At 45.3% G+C, this 24,290-nt stretch overlaps 1 protein-coding gene across 2 annotated transcripts in view; it reads right to left on the minus strand.

Moving 5' to 3' along the window:
- Positions 1-24,265, minus strand: part of ADCY2 (adenylate cyclase 2) — a 415,077-nt gene extending 390,812 nt beyond the window's left edge. For both annotated transcript variants that reach the window (XM_049648289.1, XM_049648290.1), the window contains exons 1-2: positions 24,035-24,265; positions 1,410-1,607 (exon numbers count right to left, since the gene is read on the minus strand). In XM_049648289.1, coding sequence (XP_049504246.1) covers positions 1,410-1,607; positions 24,035-24,265 — 429 coding nt within the window. The remainder of the gene's footprint in view (positions 1-1,409; positions 1,608-24,034) is intronic.
- Between the last annotated feature and the right edge of the window lie 25 nt (positions 24,266-24,290).

Genomic DNA, 24,290 nt, shown 5'->3' on the forward strand with positions numbered 1-24,290 from the left:
ACAAGGTGACAATGGTGCAGGCAGAGACCGCCAGGTGGGTACCACAGGCCCATGAGCAGTGCGCCTGGCCAGTGGCCTCCTCCTGTCCCACGTGCGCACGGTGAAGGTAGGAGGGACGGCGTGTGCCCTGGAAGGTGCTGGGGTGAGGCCAGAGTGTGGTGTGTGCACAGAGGGGGGACCCGGGGCGGGGAAGGAGCTGGGAGCCTGGGGCTACACACCCAGCCCTGCAAAGAGCCTGAAGGGGACAGGGACGGGGAGACTGGCCAGGGGAGCTGTCCACAACAATAGCATCCTTTGGAGCAGAGAGACCAGAGACCGGAGAGCCTCCCCTTTGCAAGAGAAACCGAGGCCAAAAGGGGATGGTGGCTTGGCAGAGGCCACGAAACAACCAAACCTCCTGACGGAACCCACTGGAAACCTCCCCTTTGGGGAGCTCATCCAGGGCTCTCTCCAACTACAGCACACCAGCAACACTGTCTCTGGGTCCGCCACTTGAGCGCTCTTGTCCGCTGCCGTCTCGAATCTCTCTTCTCTGGCCTCTCCTGTAATTCTCCCTCACTGGTCCTGGCCTCCTAATGCCTTCTCCTCTATTCGTTTCTGGTTCTTGTTCCTCCCGCCCCGCCCCCCAGGTCTTGGGTCCCCATCAGCTCTGTGACAGCACTCTCAGTGCTCAATGCACACTCTTCCCGGATGGCTACAGGACCCCGTGGCTTCAATTACGAGCTTGAAGCTGGCAACTCATATATCATTTCTGCAGCCCAGCCCTGCACCCTAGACAACATCCCGCTTACTCAGGCAATCCAGGGGACACACCCACACAGCAGCACAATAGGAGGGAAGTCCCAAAGAGCCAACATCCTTCAGATGTAGCCATTTTCTACACTAAGAGCCTCCCCAAGGTCAACATGAAAAACCATGGGTTTCCCAACAGGTGTATGAAGCAATCCTACTGATATGAGGGAATCAGGGTGATAGAAAATCAGGGTCACAGAAGTATGTCTGCAAGGAGAAAGCTCTAATAACTGAGAAAGAGTACAACTTCAACAACCAGTGCTGGAGAGTTCAGGTAAGGCTCCGATCCCAGAGGGATCCTGGAATAACAAAAAACCTCACAGACCAGGGAGACTATGCAGCTAAACGCAGTATGAGAAGTCAATCCGGACCCAGCCGTCTATAGAACAAATGATGAGGTGAGACCCAGGCCTGCACCCTGGCTGCTGGCAGGTCTGGTAAGTCAAAACGGGCACTGAGTGACTTCACCCACGGGGCACCACGAAGACTGGCTATTTCAAACGGCTTTCTTCCCAGCCACGGGTCTCCTGTTTACAGTTTAGGGCCAAGTTTACAGGACTCGTGTGTCATCAATCAGAGCATATAAAGAAAACACAGAAAATATTTTAACGGCTTACCTGGTCCCAGGGGGAGACGGTGCCTCCAAAGCACATGAACAAGTACCCCATGGCCACCAGACACATCCATATCACCAAAGAAAAAAGGCGTAGCAGCTTCTTAAACACGGACTCGATGCACACGAGGATGAATATCGCAAAGAAGATCGCCAGGGCAGTTGGGACTGTTATTAAAAACGCCACATGGTCTTCGACTTCCTAAGAGGAAGGAAAACATCGCAAAGGTATGGTTTAGAAATACCGGGATGCCAAGGGTTCGTGTCCTCAAATGTTGTCCGCATTAATCAGTGTCAAAATACATCGGGTTTTAAAAATGATTTCAGTATGAGAGATGCAGGGAAGCACGGATCCCCCTACTTCTCCACCACGTCGATGGGAATGCAAACTGCTACAGCTGCTCTGGAAGACAGTGTGGAGGCTCTTCAAAAAATTAAAAATAGAACTACCCTACGACCCAGCAACGGCACTGCTAGGAATTTACCCAAGGGATCCAGGAGTGCTGATGCAGAGGGGCACTTGTACCCCAATGTTTCTGGCAGCACTTTCAACAACAGCCAAATTATGGAAAGAGCCTAAATGTCCATCGACTAACGAATGGATAAAGATGTGGTTTATATATACAATGGGATAGTACTTGGCAATGAGAAAGAATGAAATCTGGCCATTTGCAGCAATGTGGATGGAACTGGAGGGTATTATGCTGACTGAAGTAAGTCAGAGAAAGACAGATACCATATGTTTTCACTCATATGTGGATCTTGAGAAACTTAACAGAAGGCCATGGGGGAGGGGAAAGGGGGAAAAAAAAGTTACAGAGAGGGAGGGAGGCAAACCATAAGAGGCTCTTAAATACAGAGAACAAACCGAGGGTTGATGGGAGGTGGGGAGAGGGGAAGGTGGCTGATGGGCACTGAGGAGGGTACTTGTTGGGATGAGCACTGGGTGTTGTATGGAAACCAATTTGACAATTAGTTATATTATAAATAAATAAATAAATAAAAATAAGTCATTTCAGAAGCAGAATGGTTGGAACTTCTGAGGAATTTAAACTTCCCATTCAATAACGACGTTTCCCTACAGAAATAACCCAGTACCGTATATGTAAATTATGCAAACCGGCTATGCCGTTGCATTTAGATTTTCCCTGATAAATGGAGAAGTGGATTTTATGCCAACGTAAATGTAAGAATATTTACTATCAGGATAAAAAATAAGACAACCAACTTCACTGCCTGAAGCAGAGAATCAGAAATACCCCGGCCTCAGAAAATGAAGGCTTCCAAATGGGTTTGAAATGTTTTATTTAAAAATCTAAAAACTGCCTGAGTCTCTAGAGTGATGGGCTTTTATTTTAATGCATGGCAATTAATGTTTTAAAGGGATCACAGGTTAATAGGAAAGGGTCAGAAAGGCCTAACTATAGCAGATGAGAGAGCAGGAAGTACTTACAAGTAGGTGCCATTTTGCAGGCTTCCCGCCCCACTTCTCTCGCGTTCTCGTAGCAAACAGAAAATGAGCATATAGCATTAGCCTCTTCCTAATGCATTTTTTGAAATCCACTTTTGCACACTAATGCTCATTTTCTATCTATGTGTTTCTAGCCACACACACGAAAGGCGTACTATTCCCATTCTATAGGATTTCAGCACAACGTGATAGACGTAGTGTTTCCTTCGGTTACGGGCCGCACGATTCAGGCGTTGGCTTCGGCAAAGCGCTGCCTGAACATGGCCATGAACGGCATTCCCTGTGGGCTGGAACCCAGCTAAGGTCTTTAACCCTCATCCAAACATGTTGAGCCCCTAAAGCACCCAAAGAACCTTCCATCAAAGAACCTGCGTGGCCAGGACCCTAAGAACGTTCACTGAGGCTTCAGGATAGTAAAGGGCATATAGTAACACCTGGGACTTTGGGGACAGTTCTTTCAAACGCTAGAGCCTGGTGAGCCTTTCGTCTTTTCTGGTCCCCACGGGGTCCACCCCATCCTGTTGGCAGACTCTGGCGTCACCCCGGAGATGGCCTTATCCCAATGTGAAACCATGGGGAAGCAGAGCACATGGGCCAAATCACACACAGACTCCAGAGGAACATCGAGAGCAAAGAAGGGGCGCTGGGCCCTCCCCCATTTGACTTCATTTCCCTTTCTCTCCCACCGTTACTCGTGTTCCACGATCCAAGACAACACCAAGAGCAATCACAACAAATACCAATCGATACACGTTCCTGTGCTAAGCGCTCGTTCGTACGTGAACCTCTTTAATATTTACGACACCCCTATTTGGGGCATGGTGTCTGCACTATTCCACAGGTGAGAAACATGAGGCCCCGAGAACTAGCAGAAGAGGATCAGACGCACGTTCTTATTCTCTCCCTCCGTCGCCGTTCATGCCCGTGATGGAGTGCCTGAGCTGTACTCACAACCTCAGACACTTTCCGACCACTGCCAAGGGCACCAGATGTGCCGCAGGTGCGGGCGCTCCCCACGCTCAGACACCACAAATAAACGTGCACATGGACACGACAGCATGTCCTCTGAGGACACCCAACTTGAGATTACGACCGCTGCACACACGGAGCCACGAAAACTTATTTTATTGTAAACCTCCCACAGTGAGCTGAACTGTGGACACAACGCTAACTTGTAAATAACCAGGACAGCTGTTTGCCTCGTATGACGGTTCAGTTATTTCATTGACCCAGTAGCGGAGAAATAATCGTTGACTTTATGGGCTTCGTTTCTCCAGAAAGACTGGAGATGATGTGAAAATACGCGTGACGGTAAAGTGAAAATTACTAAGTACAGGAACAGAGGAACGGGAAGGGGGGGGGGGGAGATCTTCATCACCTGTGCTTCCCTGCACTTCTCTTTGAAAGGATCGAACAACCGTGGGCCGCCTGGGTGGCCCAGGCGGTTGAATGTCCTACTTCGGCTCAGATCATGATCTCACAATTCATGAGTCTGAGCCCTGCGTCAGGCTCACTGCTGTCATCATGGAGTCTGTTTGGATCCTCTGTCTCTCTCTCTCTCTCTCTCTCTCTGCCCCTCCCCCACTTGCGTGCGCTTTCTCTCTCTCAAAATTAAATAAAACATATAAAAAGAAAAAGAAAAGAAAGATCTAACTGTACACAAAACAAAGACCCAACATCCTACCATGGTGGGCACAGTACATACAGTCAGACTCAACACTGTTTCGGGTTTTAAATGTTGGAGTCTCTAACTTTTTTTTTAATTTCAGGGTCTCAATCACTGAGAAGTGCCTTGTCTGGGCTGCAAGGTGACCTCTCCGTTAGGCATAGTAGACGCAGCGCCTCGGTCCTATGATACTTTTTAAGGGTCCACAAATGTGTTTTAATTTCTTCTAAAATCAAAACACACACACACAAACACACACACACACACACACACACACACAAGCTCTTAGGGTCAAAGGTTACATAGATGTTCATGCTAACACAGTTGCAAACTATAATTTTTAGTACATTTTAGAGAGGAAGGGGATTCCCAAGCCTCCTAAGTCAAATGCCCCAGACCCTAAGGGGCTGGTGTTGAGCCTGTGGGCACATGCCCGGCAGGACCGGCTGGATCCCGCGTAGCAGAGGAGGACCTCCAGCATCATAAGGCATCCCCCAGCCTCAGCTGGGTGAGCCGGGCTCCCAGTGGGCCAACAGCTTTTGATGGCCCACCAGTTGCTGCTCATGAGGCCGGTGGCCCTAACCACCACCCGACCTGAGCCCGAGGAAGAATCCTGCTCTTCCCTAAAGGGGACAGTCAGCAATTATTCTGCACTTGCCTTCTGAACTCAAACTCCAAACAAGCTTTAATATGGACTTCTCTACAAAATAGGATCTTTTACAGGGCATCAAGGAAAACACAGTAGAGCTTTCATTAAAGGATGTATAAGTTTAGGGACTACATTCCTCCCCAGCATCTCTGCTGGCATCAGGGGCCTCTCGGAGGGGAAGTAAATGAAACGCAGAAATGCCCTCAGTGCTTGGACCACGAGGCTCTCCTCCCTCCCCTGGGCCATTCCCAGCAGACAGGATGATGAACAAAGTCACAGAGGCACACCCCGTGGCTGTTTTCTTCAGAGCCACTTCAGTTTTCAAAATTCAGAGTAGAAGACAAACAACCTAGCTTAAGATAAAGTGAACTAAAACATTAAAAACACTGTCGATCTAAATTAAATTCACCATACAACACAAACTAAGTGAAATGTACGAAAATGCCTTTATTAGTAATAAAATGCCTTTAAAACATGCCTTATATAGGTAAAAAAAAAATTCACAACACAAACTAAATGAAATGTATGAAAATGCCCTTATTACTACTAAAACGTACTCAAATGCCTTTTAAAACATTTTAAAAAGTACCTTACAATGAAATGTACTAAAATGCCTTTTCATAGGGAGATCTCGAGCATGGTATCATCTATGTAATGGTAATAGGCTCCCCTAGCTCATTCCCTTCTAACACTTTATCCTTTCATTTTCAATGCATTTTCTGGTAATTTTGGAGGGCTCCTAATTGAGAGGTCTATTAAATACTCATCGCTTTTATGTATTATGTGACAGCTCTTTTGTCTCTTAGAGGCTTTTCCATAGGGCAACAGATTATGTGTGTTTTTGTTCTCGCATCTTTCACTTTTTTGTTAAACAGTACTATTTTTCATTCACATGGTAAAGGACAGTCTCATGCAAAACACTGCTTTTCTATAAAAAAAAAAGTGTTTTGAAGTCCAACAGACAGAGGGTAGGAACCCATCCCCACTTACTTCTGTGCGACTCAAGGTGAGCTCGAGCTTCCCTAAACCTGTTTCTCCACGTAAAAGCAACATGGATACTGCATGGCTGAGGGGCATTCAGTACATACAGGTGCACCATAAATAACAAAATTGTTACCATGATGATCATCATGCCCTTTCTCCTTCAAATCGCAATGCTCTCTCACCAAGGCTAGTCTGACTGCTCATTACTGGAGTGATGCCCACTTTACATTCTAAATAACATTTTATCATGAAAAATTACTTTGAAGTGTGGTCATGAGGCAAAAATAAATTTGCTTTTAGCTGTGATATATATCTGACTACAGGTGTATGTGAGCAGATACATACTATCATTCATTCACTCGTGTATTAAATATATACATACGTGTGATATAGTAGAAAATATACTTTTCACTTTCCCACAGATACAGTTATACTCCATTTTATCATGAGGTATGAAAGGAATAAACAAAAATTCTGATTAAACAATTCTACAAAACCATGGTGAACTAAATCAGAGCAGATCTCAAAAAAACAGAGAGATATTCCATGTTCATGGATAGGAAGACAATATTGCCGAGATGTCAATTCTTTCTGAATTAACCTATAGAGTCAATGCAATCCCAATAAAAATCCCAGCAAGTTATTTTGTAGATATCAACACATTGATTCTAAAGCTTACATGGGCAGGCACAGCACCTAGAATGGCCAACACATGTGGAAGGACGGGAAAAAATTAGGAGGACTGACCCTACTTGACTTCCGGTCTTGCTGTAAAACTACAGTGACCAAGGCAGGAGTGGTACTGCCAGAAGAATAAACAGAGAGATTGACAGAATGGAACAGACCCAACTAAACATAGTCAAAGGATCAGGACAAAGGGAACAAAAACAATTTGACAGAGCGACAACAGTCTTGTCAGCAAAACATCTTAGAACTAGACAACCACATGCAAAAAAAAAAAAAAAAATCTAGACACATACTTTAGACTTCTCACAAAAATTAACTCAAAATGGGTCATAGCACAGGTCTAAGTGTAAAATGCAAAAGTAATTCTGAACACTTCTGGAAGCTTTCCCATACCCAAACCTTCATCAATTTGTCATGATGAATAATTAATAACACACAAATAGTTTTTAAATAATTAAGAATGCATAAGACAAAGGTGTTTACGCCTTCTTAGAAAGATGTATCATCCACTACTTGTAATTAAGTGACTTGTTACAGTCACACAAAAATACATAGCCTAAAGGCTTGACCATATTTACTTATTCTCAGTTCCTATTACACAGGCTAGTGTTCTCACTCACATGCTAAGAAATAAACACATGAGGGGCGCCTAGGCGGTTAAGTCAGTTAAGCATCCAACTCTTGGTTTCAGTTCAGGTTGCAGTCTCAGAGTTCCTGGGATCGAGCCCCATGTCAGACTCTGCACTGCTGGTGCAGAGCCTGCTTAGGATTCTCTCTCTCCCACTCTCTCTGTCCCTCCCCCACCAGTGTGTGCGCTCTCTCTCTCTCTCTCAAAATAAATAAATAAACAAAACAAACAAAAAATGACATGAGATAAGTGTATTTTAATGGGCAACGGTCCACATGAGGCATCAAACTTTAAAGAACTTTCCCTTCTACAACTAGACCCCAAGTACAAAGTATTCCTGAAGGATCGCTAGTCTCACAAGCAGTAGACAAGGTCTCCAGGCCACTCCCCTACTCACCCCTATTAAAACAAACAAACAGGGGCGCCTGGGTGGCGCAGTCGGTTAAGCGTCCGACTTCAGCCAGGTCACGATCTCGCGGTCCGTGAGTTCGAGCCCCGCGTCAGGCTCTGGGCTGATGGCTCGGAGCCTGGAGCCTGTTTCCGATTCTGTGTCTCCCTCTCTCTCTGACCCTCCCCCGTTCATGCTCTGTCTCTCTCTGTCCCAAAAATAAATAAAAAAACGTTGAAAAAAAAAATTTAAAAAAAAAAACAAAAACAAACAAACAAACAAAACAAAATATGAGTGTTGAGCCCTCGGCAGAGGGGGGCACGTAGACAGGAAGCCTAGCCCACAAAGGCAAGGAGCCAGAGGCAGCTGGAAGGAGCAAAAACTAGCTTGGTCCTGCAGGCAGCAGGTGCATGGAGATGCCCAGGGGCTGAGATGCCTCAACAGTGTGTAGATCCACAGGACTACAAGCGCAGACAAAGGGAGACTGAGTAAACCTCAACTGGGGCACATTCCAGCGATCTTGGAAAGAGAAGCCAGTGGCTCTCAGGGAAAAGCTTCCCCACTTACAACCGCAATATTCCAACCAATTAAAGTCAATCGACATCTTAAAACAAAAATCGCCAAAAATGACCAATCACTAAATAACATGGGTCCACAGAAATAACAAATGGTTTAGATTCGCAAGGACTGCAGACATTGAAAATGACAGCCAGACAACACAGACTAGCTGTATATGACATGTTTAAAGGAACAGGGGATACGCTTCCAATGATGATCATACAAAAGAAATCAGGGGCAAACACACAGAAAATGGCACTTGTAAAACTGATCAACAGAATCATGTAAATAAAAGCTCAATAGTTCAGGGCACCTGAGTGGCTCAGTTGGATAAGCGTCTGACGTTCGCTCAGGTCATGATCTCGCGGTTTGTGAGTTCAAGCCCCGCGTCGGGCTCTGTGCTGACAGCTCAGACCCTGGAGCCTGCTTCGTGGATTCTGTGTTTCCCTCTCTCTCTGCCCCTCGTCACTCGTACTCTTTCTGTCTGTCTCTCTCTCAGAAATAAATAAAACATGAAAAAAAAATTTTAAAGCTCAACAGTTGAAACAGAAAAAAATATGGAAACAAAAACAGAAAAAAGAAATAGTTAAAAAGAAAATCGGTGAACTGGAAGATTAACCAAAGAGTTTATGTGCAATGCACCAAAATATAAATATTCCTTTATAATGTTAGAGATAAAAATGATTTAAAAAACCTAAGACACACAGACTAGAATAAGATGAATAAGGAGGCATTAACATGTCTGACTGGAGTTCCCAAGTTACAAAATAAAGAGACTTGAGGAGATAAAGTCTCTAAAGATGGATCAGTTAGGGATGTCCAGTACTAATGAAAAACCATGAATCTACAAGTCCAGCCAGTTAGGCACAAAGAAATACAAACATAAATGCATGACGGTAAACATGCAAAAGATCGGAGATAAAGAAAAAGTCCTAACAGTGTTCAAAGAGAAGGAAGGATCACCCACGAAAACGACAACACGGGAACAAAAATTTCAAGAGTGCAAGACAGTGAAGACAGGTATTGAGCAAAAAATAACAGTCAACCTTACATCGCCAAGAAACCAGCAGTGTTTTCTCATAATGAAAGCAAAAATGCAAACATTTACAAATAAATTATTTTATTTTAAACAAGAATTTACCATAGAGTAAACAGCTCGGAAAGCACTTCTAGCAACTTCTGGCCACTGGTGAACAGTGGTCCAGCAGACTCTTGGCCGCAGAAGCACAGAGGCAGTAGCTATGCAGAAGGAACAGATTCCCAGAAACCTTTCCACTGAGTTCCTCCATCTTGGTGGTCCCCTAGATGACTAGCCAAGTTTGTCTTCACGTATTTCCCGGAAAGCGTCCACTTCTCCACACAAACCAGTGCTTTATGAAGAATTCTTAGTGATTCTGCAAATAAGTATTCTCTTTTTGAGAAACAGGGGTTCGCTAATTACCAACCCCAAAAGGGACTGAATGCCAACCACGGACCATCACCAAGTCTCCTTGCAATCTAATGTGCCCATGCCGATGGGACTGTTGTGTGACCCACCAGGCATGAAGCTGGCATCCCATCAGCAAATGGAGGTGAGCCACATGAGCCAGGGCTCAGACAGACCGTGAAGACACAAGTTGCATGAGCAAATGTCACAGGTACTCATAGGTTCTGCTCCCCCCACACCGCCTACCCTGTCTTTCTCGATCTGTACCCATGTCCTCACAGAGAGTTCCCTAAGACCTACTGCCAGAGGAAGTAAAAATCCAGACATCTGGATTATGTCTGGTTCTGCAGAATATACTAAGGCCACCGAAAAGGAGAGAATCGAAGCACTGTGACTGAGCCCCTTACGTGTGTCATTCTCGGGAGTACGAGCCAGCCGTCTGTGGCAGGTTGATTACAACGGACATAAGGCATGTTTTCACTCGAATTGAACCTACTCTGGCTAGGGCTTTGCTTTCCTGTCCATCATGCTTCCACCCAAACCACCATATATGGACTTTCCCAATGCCGTGGTCACTCACGAGGTATTTCACAGAGCCTTGCTTTTGACAGAAGCATTCATTTTACAGCAAATGATGTGTGACGATGAGCTTATGCTCTTGGAATTCGCTGGTCTTACCCTGTTCCTCATCACCCCAGAAGCAGCTTCCTTGACTGAAGGGGGGGAAAGAGCTCCTAAAGGCCCAGGGTGCCGGCGTGGGGGCACCACCTTGTAGGCTGGGAGATACCCTCCAGGGCAAAAACATGCTTTGAAACAGCCACCAGAGCACGGCACGGGCTCTGCCACCACCAAGATCCACAGGTCTGGGAATCAATGGGTGGAAACAGGAGCGGATGTCCTATGAATGACCCTCTAAGAAAACGTCTTAACTCCATTCCTGTAAATTTAGGCTGTTCCAACGCAGAGGGCTCAGTTGCCGAAGGAGGACACCTCTTCTGAGGAACTCAACAATATTTCCATTACACCGGAGACAAACTGCTACCCGGCCACGCCAGGCTACTGTTGGCACTGGGCCCGTGGGTAGAGAAGAGCTTTTAGTACTGGTTGGGGTGACAGGTGGACGCCCTCAAGAAAAACTGGGTTGCTCATACACGACGTAGGCAGGGAAAGGAAGGGTCCGACACAATGCAGGTTGTAGGGTGTCTCTTGTGCTCCTGTATCCTGTGATAAAAGTTCACGGAAACTTCTAACAACAAATATTATCTATTTGCAAACTACCAGGTAAAGGGACTATTTGTGTCACCCCATCCACTGAGGAACTAGGACCAGATAAGAAGATGCTTGAATATGGAATGGACGGTAGAAGGACGTTAGAATACCAGTGACATCCCTGTGATCTGCTGTGGAACCCGGGATGGCAGCGGTTATAAATATTTCTCCCGTGGCTTGGTGTAAATGTATTCGTGCCTGTGCGTGTGTGCACATGAAGTAACTCTTTTTCTTCTCTTCCCTATGACACATGAGATGTATTAAGAGTGTATTAATAGCTTTTATATCCAAGTAGGCAAGGAAAGTGATTTTTAAAGGACACTGCTCCTTAGCTGAGAAATGAACATCACTAAGGTGGATAAAATGACCCTTGAGATCCTCCTTGAGGGAGAACGTTGGTGTGTTTTCAGTTGTACAAAGAAGGGCTGCATCCCATCAGGCGGAAGCACGATCGTGCTATTTTCTTTATGTAGAAGTCAAACAGCGAGCATGGTATACACAAGACCCAGGAAACAAGCAGCCGACTATGCTGGGTTGTTCTGTCATCCAATTGATGGATGCTCCTTCCCAGAACCCCCTTTCCCAAACGTTCCCAGGGAAGAGCTGGCCACAGGAGGCGCAGCCCCCCAGGAAGGGTGGCGCGCTGGACAGATGTGGGCGGGGACACATGGGGACAAGCTGGCGGGCCCCAGCCCACCCTGGCTCTCCACGGCCCCGCACCAGCTCTCTGGCTGTGCACTCACAGAGGCGGCGAAGGTGACAGCTCTCGGGAACCCCCCTGAGAGGCTCTCCTCCACAGATGCAGGCCCTCAGGTCCTTGGATCTCCTTGCACCTCCAACTGGTTAGCGACTTCTGTGCTGAGTCCCTAATGCTCCCTTTGGGGACCAAGCCTTCCATTTAAAGAAAAGGCTGAAAACTAATGAACTTTGTTTCCCCCTTCAGAAATTATAAAAACAAAGCAAACGACAAAAGAAACCCAGAGAAAGCAGAAGGAAGGTATGGTGGGAAGGTAAGAAAGAAACCCTTTCTTCTGGGTTCCTTCTGGGAAGCACTTTCTGACCTCCTCTGAAGTGAGAAGTAACCATGTTTTGGCCAATGAAACGAGAGTAGAACCCTAGGTTTGTCCTCTGGGCAGAGCCATGCAAATGCCCGTCTGAGGCCCCACAGCACTTCCCCCTTCTACGGCACGATGACGACAAAAGCACCTGTCACGGGGAAGACACCTGTGGCCGAGCGTTCGGAGTCACTAAGCTGAGCAGAACCTCCCTCCTGGCCAGGATGTGTGCGCACGAACTAAACCTCTGGTATGTTAGGCCACATTTGGGGTTTTCTTGTTAACTCATCACGACCCATCCCGTCTTTACTGAAAACAAAAAGTGGTACAACGCTATAGGGGGCTGGTCTGACAACACCTAACTTGTGTGGCACTGACAGCTGCCAAGCAGCAGGAGACGGAAGAACCCAGTTATTGAGACTGGAAAATGGCAACCAAGTTAGCCAAGGTCCACCATTTGTCAAAATATCTTCTCATTTATCTTGGAGGGGGAAAGATGCCCTGACAGAATTCTAAGTCCAGAGCAGGGCTCAGTGAACTGTCTGCACAAGGAGCTAGATCATCAGTATTTTATAGGCTTTAATTGGGCCACACGGTCTCAGTCACGTTATTTAACTCTGCTGATGTACCTTCAACACAGCTGTAGATCATACGCGAGTGAGGGTCCGGCTATATTCAATAAAACTTTATTTAAAAAATAGGCAGTGGGCCAGAGTTTGTTGACCCTACTCCCGAAGAGGTCATTAAACGAAATGTTACAACCATGGCTTTGCTGCTGTTGGCTGCATCTACTAAGGTATCATGAGGCAAACACAAGATCAGGAGATAACAGGTTGGCTATCAGGAAGACGAATGTGGAAGCAACACATTCCAGAACTGTATGGATCTGTCAGACTGGAAGAGGAAAATGCTTCTCAGTCCCAACCAGTAAATGATTCAACTTGGTTCTGGGGTGAGAAGGGATTAAAACTCAGCCTCGTGGGGGCAAAGCAAGACCACTTTCGACAATGGATTAAGGTGTGTCAGAGTGAAGTCCAAGGAGCATGGTGCCAGAAAATCCTTTCAACTGGACAAAATGGCCTCATGGAAAAGAGGACCAGAGTGCACTACTCAAACAGGCTCAAAGAGAGAGAAAGAAGGAGGAGTGGACAGTGAGTAAGAGAGAGAAGAGGGAGGGAAAGAGAGATGGGGTGAGAAGGCAGAGACATACAGCAAATCTAACGAGTCGATCTTCAAAATAACTATGATGACCGCAGATACCTACAGATGACTGACATTAAATAGGTAAGAAGTTGAGTAAGCTTTGAGAGATCTGGGATTCCAAAAGCAATACCAGCCTGCACTACGGCTGTTGTAGACTTAACGGAAACTCTGGGTTCTCCATCTATGACGGAAGATAGGCTGAGGAAACTGCTCAGTCCCCATGTGGGGAACATTCCCCAAACGGTCAACCCAGATGTGTTCAAGAAGGTGACCGACAAGGAAGAATACCCCAAAGAGAAGGTTCAGAGGTCACAGAAAACAGAAGACAAGGGGCTGTTTCCAGGGAAAGAGTCTGGGTCAAAAGATGACTCAATTCGCAGCTCCTGGGCCAGAGACCCTAGAACCACCTGCCTGGAGATTTAGCATTGCTTGTGTTGTCCTTCCCTTGAAGCCCAACAGAGACAAAAGATAGTTCTTGGCAAAGTGAAAACAAAACAGACAACGGACAAGATTTTAAAAGGTCAAAGAGAACAGTAATACTATAAATAAAAACCAAAGGCAGAATACATGTAAAGTGTTAAAATGAGACACAAGTATTATCTACGTGCCATTAAATGTGAGAATTTGGATGAAAGGCAAAAATTCCTTGAAATATCTTATTAAAACTGACTCAAGAAATAAAATTAGAAATACTAACAATCCTTTTAATACCCAAGATACTGAAATGGAAGTTTCTAAATTTTCCTATAAAGAAAGTGACAAGCCCGGGTGGTTTTCCAGACAAATTCTATCCAACTCATCCCAACATTCCAAAAACCTTAAAATCTTATAGAAAACTGAAAAGGAAGGCATGCTCTCTTTAACTTAAAAAAAAGGGGGGTGGGGGGGGGCCTGACTGGCTCCATTGGTAGAACATGTGACTCTTGATCTTGGGGTCATGAGTTCAAGCCCCACATTGGGTGTGGAGCCCACTTTAAACAAACAAACAAACAAACAAAGTTTCATAAAAGAATATTTCAAATTCACTTCACCAAAAAAAAAAAAAATATTGTAAAACTCTTAATCAAACTCTTAGCACATGACATCCAACATTTGATAAGAGATACCATGAAAATTGAGTTCGTCTCAGGTATATGAAAATCGTTTGATATTAGAAAACCTATAATTATTATTCATTACATTGACAGACTAAAAAACAACTTAAAAAGCATACGTAGTCACTTCAACTTAGTAAAATTCAACACCCAATCACATTTAAGCTTTTTGCATAAAGCATAACAAGAGGGAATCTCAAAGGAAATCTACAAAACCAATATCCTCCTAAATAAATTATGAAGGAGCTCTCTTTAAAATTAGGAAAAAGGCAAGAATACTCACAATCACCAATTCTGTCAAGATAATATTAGAATTCTTAGCCAGCACAATAACATAAGAAACAGAAATTTAAGACCTTCATACTAGAAAACAGAAAAATAGAACTCTTATTATTTCAGGTGATAGGATTCTCTACGTAGGAAACCTGAAAGAATCTGCAGTTCAGTTATTAGTTAACAAAGTAAGACAACAAGTTACAGAATAACATCTATAAAACTGTGACACTTCACCAAAGCACACAAATGAATGGAGAGATGCTCCAATGTTCATGGATAGAAAAGCTTAATATCATAAAATATCTCATCAATGAATCAAGAGATTCAAGATGACACTAACAAAATCTCAGTTGAGTTTTTTCATACTCAACCATATGAGGTTGACATAAGGTGACTATAAAGTTTATAGAGAAGAAAAAAAAGGTCAAGAAACTTTTAAAGGAGCTGAATGCTACTACCTGTTTAATCTAAATACTTATTACAAAGCTTTACCAATTATAGCGGGTGTGTGTACGTGCAGGAATACAAAGCTAAAAACAAAACAAAACAAAACTCAACCAGTGGAACAGAATAGAGAACTCATAACAAACCACTCACATATGGAATTTTGATGTAGGAAAGACAGACGTGGGGAAAGAAACAGCTAAAAGTGATTAGGAAAATTTCATTCACCACAAGAAAAAAAATGTAACTGATCTCAATCACTACCTCACACCATATGCCTATAATAATATATACAGATGCACATACATACATGATAAAATGAATAAAAAGAAAAGCAAGAGGACGATGACAAAAAGTTCAATATAAAGTTTAAGTTTGAGGCTCAGCAGGGGATTGGGACAGGAGTGCCATACAGACTATTCTGGTTTCGACTGGGTTCATGAGTGTTTACTTCAATGTAAATAAGGAAGTCAGATAGGTATCAATGAGAACTGTGCTTAAAAATCAAAAATTGATCAAATTGGTCAAATGATAAATCCCATTCCGTGCACCTACAGACCAACTGTGAAGAACATGGCTGTTAAATGCTTGAATTAACTACAAGCCAATGATGAGAAAGGATTAGACATCTGATCCACCATATGTCTGAAACTACTGTGTCTTTCATTTGTACTCACCTGATCTCTTTATTCTCTGAATTTTTAACATCATTACTGGTTCTAGTAACGAACTAGTCTAAAATGTTGTTTCCTTTATAATGTCCACAGATCACTAGTTGCTTGAAGGCTCACCTACTTTGCCCTTAATTTTTTTACAGCTTAAAAAAATAGGGGTGACTGGGTGGTTCTGTGGTTGAGCATCCAACTCTTGATTTCAGCTCAGGTCATGATCCCAGGGTCATGCAACAGGGCACCACATCGGGCTCCCGCTCCGTGTGGAGCCTGCTTAAGAGTCTCTCTCTCTTCCTCTGCTCTAAAATAAAACGAGGGACACCAGGGTGGCTCAGTTGGTTAGTGTCCAACTTCAGCTCAGGTCTGATCTCACAGCTTGTGGGTTCGAGCCCCACATCGGGCTCTGTGCTGACAGCTCAGAGCCTGAAGCCTGCTTCCAATTCTGTGTCCCTTTCTCACTCTGCCCCTCCCCCGGTCATGCTCTGTCTCTGTCTCTCAAGAATACATTAAACACACACACACACACACACACACACACACACACACACACACACAGACACGTCAGCCTCGGGGATAAGAACGTAGAAATGAGAGCCAGCACCTTTGAGATCTGGCTCGTTCTAGCTGTAATGTCCCAACACCATCATGTCTGAGGGACAGTAAAGGACATTAATGAAACAGGTAGAAGTTCTACTTCTAAGACCTTGCAATCAAGGCCCCCATTCCAAAGTACTGGTCCCCCATATTCTCCACCAGGAACCTCCTCTAAGTGGCTGGCCTCAGAGACTTGATTTGTTCATAGGATTTTCACCCGCAATAACCATCTTGGGAAATCTCAGTAATTTCAGTGTTCTAAAAAGGAGCTATTGGGGTACTTGGGTGGCTCAGTTGGGTAAATGTCTGACTTTGGCTCAGGTCATGATCTCGTGGTTTATGGATTCAAGTCCCACGTCGGGCTCTGTGCTGACAGCTCGGAGCCTGGAGCCTGCTTCAGACTCTGTGTCTCCCTCGCTCTCTGCCCCTCCCCCACTCATGCTGTCACTCTCTCAAAAATAAACAAACATTTAAAAAACATAAAAATAGGGGCGCCTGGGTGGCTCAGTCGGTTGGGCGTCCGACTTCAGCTCAGGTCATGATCTCGCAGTCGGTGAGTTCGAGCCCTGTGTCGGGCTCTGGGCTGATGGCCCAAAGCCTGGAGCCTGCTTCCGATTCTGTGTCTCCCTCTCTCTCTGCCCCTCCCCCGTTCATGCTCTGCCTCTCTCTGTCTCAAAAATAGATAAAACGTTAAAAAAATTTTTTAAACATAAAAATAAATAAAAAGAAGCTATCGTACCTTATGTCTGTATGTTTCAAATACAATAAATTATTCATCCAATATATTTTAATTGTGTTAATTGAAAATTTCCATTTCAAGCACCAAGTTTTTTTTTTAAGAGATTTGGTTGGACTCTAAGATATAACTGGCCTTAGGTATCCCTAACAGCCTAGACCCAGGTCTCTATTCCTACTCTTTCTTGGCACCATTGTTCTGGAAACTGGAGCAAAGTCGGAAAGGTAGTTGGCAAAGTTACTCACGATGGTTTTTCAGGTAAAGGTTCCCATTACCGTTTCCATCACTCTCTCAACTGACTATGTGGCTTCTGGGTCAGAAGTGTAAGCCCAGGTAAAAAGAAGGAACAAAAACATTATTTATAACATTACTAGGAACGGCTGGACCCATGAAGTTTTCTCCTTGTGATTTTTTTTTATTGTATCCTTATACAAAGCGAGCATCAAAGCAACATCAGCCACACCTCAACTTGGTCAAATGGACGCACACGTGAGCTAACCCAACCATCCTTTTCTCTCCTCCCAAACACACCTGGTGGTTGCAGCCAGAATTTCCAGGGGTCTGTCAATTTCCTGATATGATACCAAGAAATCACATCATAAATATCTTACTTTATATACCATTATCCAAAGCTAACAAAACCGAGAAATAGGAAAAGCCACAGGAGTGTCCATTGGGCATGAATTTTAGGGCTGGAAAATGAAACGCTTATGTCAAAATGTGACTTTTCACTAAACTATCTTTGGATCACCAACTATCTTTTTTTAAATAACTCAAAGTTTATGCACAAGATGTATCACATAAAGAGAAACATATCCCCTGCTCTTTCATGCCCAGACTTAAAAATCCTATTATCCATTTAGTTTCCAGCCGGGAATACATGTCACCTACAGGATGCCTTGACAAGGAAAACCCTCTGTGGCACAAATATACGAGTAACAGTGAGGTCATTGTGGGGCTTGGGTGCAATATGTGCCTGGCGCTGTGCTAAATGTTCATATGATCTAACCTTCTTCATTCCCAACAGAGCTCCCCGAGCCTGGTTGTGCTGTGTTATTTCACAGATGAAACAGTAGCTGAGGCGATGGCAGGTAAATTAATTTCTCAGGGGCACACACCAAGTGGCAAAACAGACCCCGATCCAGGGCTATCAGCAAAGTTTTGTCGTGTTAACCAGTAGGCTCCTGATGGAAAGGCCAGCTTCTAAGGAAAGCAGACCTACGCCATCAATTACACACGTGTTAATAACACGCCTGGGCCAGGGCCAGGGCTGTGTGAAATGCCCCAAGCGGAGCTCTGTTTCATCCCGATTTGTCGAGGAGACGAGACAAGCTCACAACACTATGCTGAACATCAGATGACAGTAATGTGGTAGTGAAAATGCTTTCACACAGTTCAGGAGCTTTGCAGGTGGAAGGAGAATGAGTGAAGTCCAGTAAATTGTGCCGAAGCCAATATCAAGTTATAGAAAGGACTGCTGTGTGAGCGGATTATTCACAGACACCCAGTTTAGACTATCACTAGCAATTACTGATCAACACATCAAAGTGATTAATACCACCATAAAACACCTGTAACAGAGTAATATATCAGCTCTCACAGTGTTATTACCTTTTAAATAGAATGATTTAAAAATATCGGTAAGAGGAAACTTCGCAAATAGTTCAACAGCAATGATTCTACATGCCACGGTATTTATGCCAGAGATTTCTCAGACAACAAAAGCACAGCCACAAATGGGTCCTCGGCTTAATGGGGAAGACACTGGGAATACTGGGCATACTGAAAATAAATGATGCCCACCTCAACGAGCTCAAAGTCAGGAAGCAGCTCTACCAAGATGTGTTTTAACATCAAAAGAGAAAAGAATTGACATGTAACTCCATTCCAGAAAATGAGGGCTGAGGACATTCACATCAGTAGGAAATTTCAACAGGAAACCCGCGATTGTGTCTGGACCGGAGCCGGGAATCTCCGATCTGCAGTGGCCTCCAGGAAAGCTCCCCCAGGAAGAGTCGAATGCCCTGCATCTGGCCCCCGCCCTGCCCCTGTGGGACCTGAAAGAAACGAGCGCACTGCTTTGGGTCTCTGTCCTCATTCTCCAAGAGTGCCTTCCAGCTTTAATGCCATGTGACACGTTCCTCCATAGCAACAATAGAAATGCAACGACAGAAGACTCTCCTGACAGTACTTCCTGGGGGGCATGTTCTGGGCCAGGCATTACTCTGACTGCTTCACAAGCACTAATTTGGACCATCGCCTTAGAAGGCAGGTACCGTTCTATTTTACAAACAAGAAAACGGAGGCACAGAGAGGTTAAATAATTTGCCGAAGGTCATAGAGATGGAAAGGCACGAAGCCAAAAGGCCCGCGCAGAAAGATGCTCTTAACCATCACTTTACTTTCTCTGCCCTTTTTCAAAAGGAGAAGACTAGGTCCTGTGCATATATTGAATCGTGCACTTTTGAGATCCCAAGGATGCTTCCAAATCCTTCCTTGTCAGCCTTCTAAATTGCAACCACCTTTCCTGCAGAAAATTATGGTTTTTCCTCATCTTTTGTTGATGCCACAGTTAAGTTATAACGGGAATGACTTCGTGAAAGGCTGGTTGCCATTACAAACACCTGCCAAGAAAGAGTTTCCTGAACGCAAAGAAATTCACGGGAAGGTATATCTTGAGATACCTCTACTCTGATTCCCAAGAACAAGCTCTAGTCCCATGCACCCCCAGAATTATGGGACCAGAGGAAGTACATACTTTTCCTGTTCCTGAAAGAAGAGGCCAGACATATTTATCTGCCTTCTCCAGCCTTCACCCCCCAAGACAAGGGTGAAGGATTGAGTGTGTCCCCACTGACATCCTACCACCCACTGGGGGCGCTGAAATACCGTCTGGAATAATAAAGCCAATCTTCCTGTACAATGACTGGGTTTCTGTGTGTGTTTCTCCGTTGTATAAATAAAGAAAAAAAAAAACAAAACACTGATATATCTGTCCTTAGAAAAAATACCCAATTTTCCCTGGAAAACTGATTTGGAATGGCAAGTACTTACGGTTATTGTTTGAAAGATTTAGCTCACCAAATCACGAAAAAGGAAGAAGATCATATTCTCAGTCGAAATCATGCATATTACATATTTAATAAAAGCATGTATACCTGCATGGGTTTCCATCTCATAGCAAAATAAAAAAATCTATTTTGTTGCAATATCTATTTAAAATGTATGGGAATAAAAGTTTTCCATTCCAGTTGAAATATTAACTATTTCTCATCATGAATTTTAGCTAAAACAAATCTGGTTGCAGCCAGCTGGTATTTTGACAAACTAAAAAAATTATGTCAACTTTGCTAACAATGACAGGCCAATTTCGAAAAAAAAAAAAAAAAAGCTTGCTGATTTTGGACGTGGTAAGTCAGAGAGGATTTAATTCTGATAGTCGGTTCCACGCATGTAGTAATGAGAGCCAGTCCTGGAAAATGAAGTGACATCATAAGACTCAGAACTTAAAGTCTGATCTCATGAGTTCCATTATATTCCGATGCCAGGTGTCAAGTTTACTTCGCCCATCATGCCCTGTGCTCTCAGTACAACACCCTTGAAAAGCAACAGAAAATATCTTTCAAATTATTAAACAAATTATTAAAATTCAAGACATGCTATCAGGCGTCCTGTTTATTCTATGTCTAGAGAATTCCTAGCGAATATGGGATAAAACCTATTTAATGGCTTCCTATGTAGAAAATAACTAAGCAAGATGGCGAAGTTTCAATTCAGAATTTATTTTTACAATGTAATAAAAATTCAGGGCAGCTGGATGGCTCCGTCATTTGGGCGTCTGACTTCAGCTCAGGTCATGATCTCATGGTTCCTGGGTTCAAGCCCCGCATCGGGCTCTGTGCTGACAGCTTGGAGCCTGGAGCCCGCTTCCGATTCTGTGTCTCCCTCCCTCCCTCTCTCTCTCAAAAATGAATAAACATTAAAAATAAAAGTTTAAAAATACTTCAAGAACTACTTTAACTTCATGCAGTTTCATGGACTGATTGATCATAAGTTGAAATTAAGTGAAACTGATTTGTGAATCATGTCAAATCACTTCGTACAAAGGGAAGTCCATATAGCAAAACATCACTACGTACTTGGATGATGCTAAGATCATTTTGTGATCCAAATGTTCTAGGAGGCTACTGGATGTGCATGAAGAAGACTGCCAGACTTTTTCTACTACAAGAACTGATGAAAGTCTAATAGAAACCAAAATCAGGCAGATTCATGGGAAAGAAGAAATCTGTCCAAGATTTCAGGCAGCAAAAATAGATGTGCCGAGCTCCTGAATTACATCAGAGCCCAGCTATTCTTGTAAAGCGCTCGAAGGTGGAAACCTGGGCTGGCCCCAGGCGGCTATTTCCATCCCCCAGAGGTAGATCACTCAGCAGCCAAGCTCTGGTCAGTCTGAGAAACGAACTCACCCCACTCGGTGTGAACACAGCTCTGCGTGAACACCAGCCTGTCTTTCAATGCTCCATCTTTGTGTGAACAGAGAACATTCTCCGGAAAGCGGAACTGCTGTTTATGATATTACTAAAAGCAAAAGAGAAACGAGCCGTCTGGAGCTCAGAACTGACCCAGTCGTCCCTAACGTCTAGTATGGAAGGATACTGCCTATGGCTTGCGGGGGTTCCCACCTCCCGCTGGGCCCTGCAGCCCCAGTCCCCACCTGAAGGGAGCCTTTCCACCAAAACCATTCATACTCCCTGATTCTGGAACGTTTCTGCAGAGCTCTTCACCTTGAAAGATTCATACAGTAGTCAGTCCACAGACCAGGTACAGCAAGGAACAGTCCATTTCGCTGCCTCTGGGCATCATGTTAGGCCACAGCCACGGCCCGGGAAGTGCTTACTCTGTGCTTTAAACGCTTTAGCTGAACGCCAGGAAAGTGTGGAAATGGTGGATTTCCCAAGGAAAGGTAAAGACGCCTGGATAAACTGTGAAAAGGATACCACTCGCACCATGTGATATGGAACACAAAGGAGGTGTATAAAGAGAGACTAACGGAGAGCTCAAAAACAACTCAGAGAAGGGTGTCACAGCTGGACGATGCTGAACCTCAGAAAAGCCCAGGCAAGAACATCTGTATCAGTGGGGTTTAAGAAATTCGAGACCTGTATCTTAGAAAACAAAGTGCTGTGTGTGTAGGGGAGACATGAACTTCACACTTGTCTTTAACTATATTAATGGTGCTATAAATAGGCCATCACCTGCTCCTCCTTTTCCATTTAGAAGAGAATGAGCCAGAAGGGTTTGAATTACAGATTCAACAGAATCACAAGCAGCGACGTCCTAGCAGAAGAGATTTCCAGAGGAAAGCTGACGTGCTTTCTTCCCTGCAAGTGCAGGAATGAACAAAAGATGCTTTTAGAGAGCCTGGTGCCAGTCCTGAAAGTGGTGAAGAGACACAGAGATGCCATGCCCATTCCAGGGGGCATCCGGGGCTGCTGCCGTGGGTATGAGGACAGCGCTGAAGTCACACCCAGAAAACAGAACCAAAAGGCGCTCTCCGATTCGGATTTTATGACAGAAGAACCAGTGTGTGATCTGGGGCATCCAGATCCCCTACATTCTATTTTGGACTCTTACCGAATTCCATCAGGAGACAGCACTTCTCGAGAAACGTGGGGAGAAAGAAAACTTTACTTTTAAAAGAACCCTATGATGATAACAAGTTTTTCCCATGCATAATAACTGAGTGCCATCTGGCTCAGGATATCAGAAACCAATTGGCAAGTAGGAAGGACAGCTATTTTACACAGTTGGTGAAATACAGGCAAACGTCCATTTATTTCTTTGCTCGCGGACCAGAATGCACGTGCACACTTCTATTCTAAGCTACACACACACACACACACACAAAGTCATTCAGTAGAGACATCTCCAGATCAACCGCTGACCCAAAATACCCCACTGGATAATCGATGCCTGGCAGTCTGCACATACATACAGAATCACAGGCAGTGCAAAAGTTTGAACCACACAACCAGAATGATCGGTAACAGGAAGTTTACCGCCATCTACAGATTTTCCCTCACCGCTCCAGGGAGCGAGCCAAGGATTCCTGCCTGAAAAACATAAATTGGCAAAACTGACATCAGCTGTTGAGTTGCACCGATGCTCCTGGTGATGAAACCCACTTTCAAAACCTGCACGAAAGAGTCGACACGATGAAAAACCTCCCTAGAAACAGGAAATCAACGGTCCGTGGGTGCTTGCTACTTACAGACTCAAAGCGTGAAGACTCACAACAGGTCAACACCCCATCTCGTTCTGTCTATGGGACTAAATAGATACAAGGGCAGAGATGCATAATCCTATGCTTTTTCCCCCCCCATTTCCCTCGCCATTAACCCCTTTCCCAGGGCAGGTTTCGGAGAGTTAACGTGCACTCCCAACTAAAACGCCGGCTCCGGGGGCCCGTGCACGGCCTCGGGCAGCGGCCGGAGGGGTCGCGTCTCGGGCAGATGTTGCGGCCGCGGCGCCGGCTGAAAGCGCAGCGGGCCGGGCCAGCGGGTGCGCGGGGCCGGGGGGGAGCACACGCCCTGCCCGTCCACCCCGGGGAGCACCCCGACAACTTTATCTGGGGCCCCACCTGCCACGGAAACTTTTCTCTCGCCCGCGGCACCCCCCCCCCCAACCGCGAGCCGGGCCGGGAGCCGCGGGCCGAGGGGCCAGCCCCCGGGCGGGACGCGCGGCTCGTCCGGGCCGGGTCCGCCTCCGGGCTCCGGGCTCCGGGACCGGGACGGCGCCGGGGCAGGTCGCGCGGGGAGGCCACTCACCAGCCGGAGCGCGAAGAAGACGGCGAGCAGGGCGAGGCAGGCGCCCATGACGATGAGCAGCAGGAAGACGATGAGCGGGTGCTGCTGGCTCATGCAGTAGTAGGACTCGTACAGCCAGTCCCGGGACCGCTGCAGCCCGTCGCCGCCGCCCGCCGCCGCCGCCGCCGCCGCAGCCGCCGCCTCGGCGCGGTCCCGCAGGTAGCGGCGGCGCCGCATCGCCTCCCGCCACATCGGGCCGGCTCGCGGGGCGCCCGCC

The sequence above is a fragment of the Panthera uncia genome (assembly GCF_023721935.1).
Source record: "Panthera uncia isolate 11264 chromosome A1 unlocalized genomic scaffold, Puncia_PCG_1.0 HiC_scaffold_17, whole genome shotgun sequence".
In the NCBI taxonomy this organism is placed as follows: Eukaryota; Metazoa; Chordata; class Mammalia; order Carnivora; family Felidae; genus Panthera; species Panthera uncia.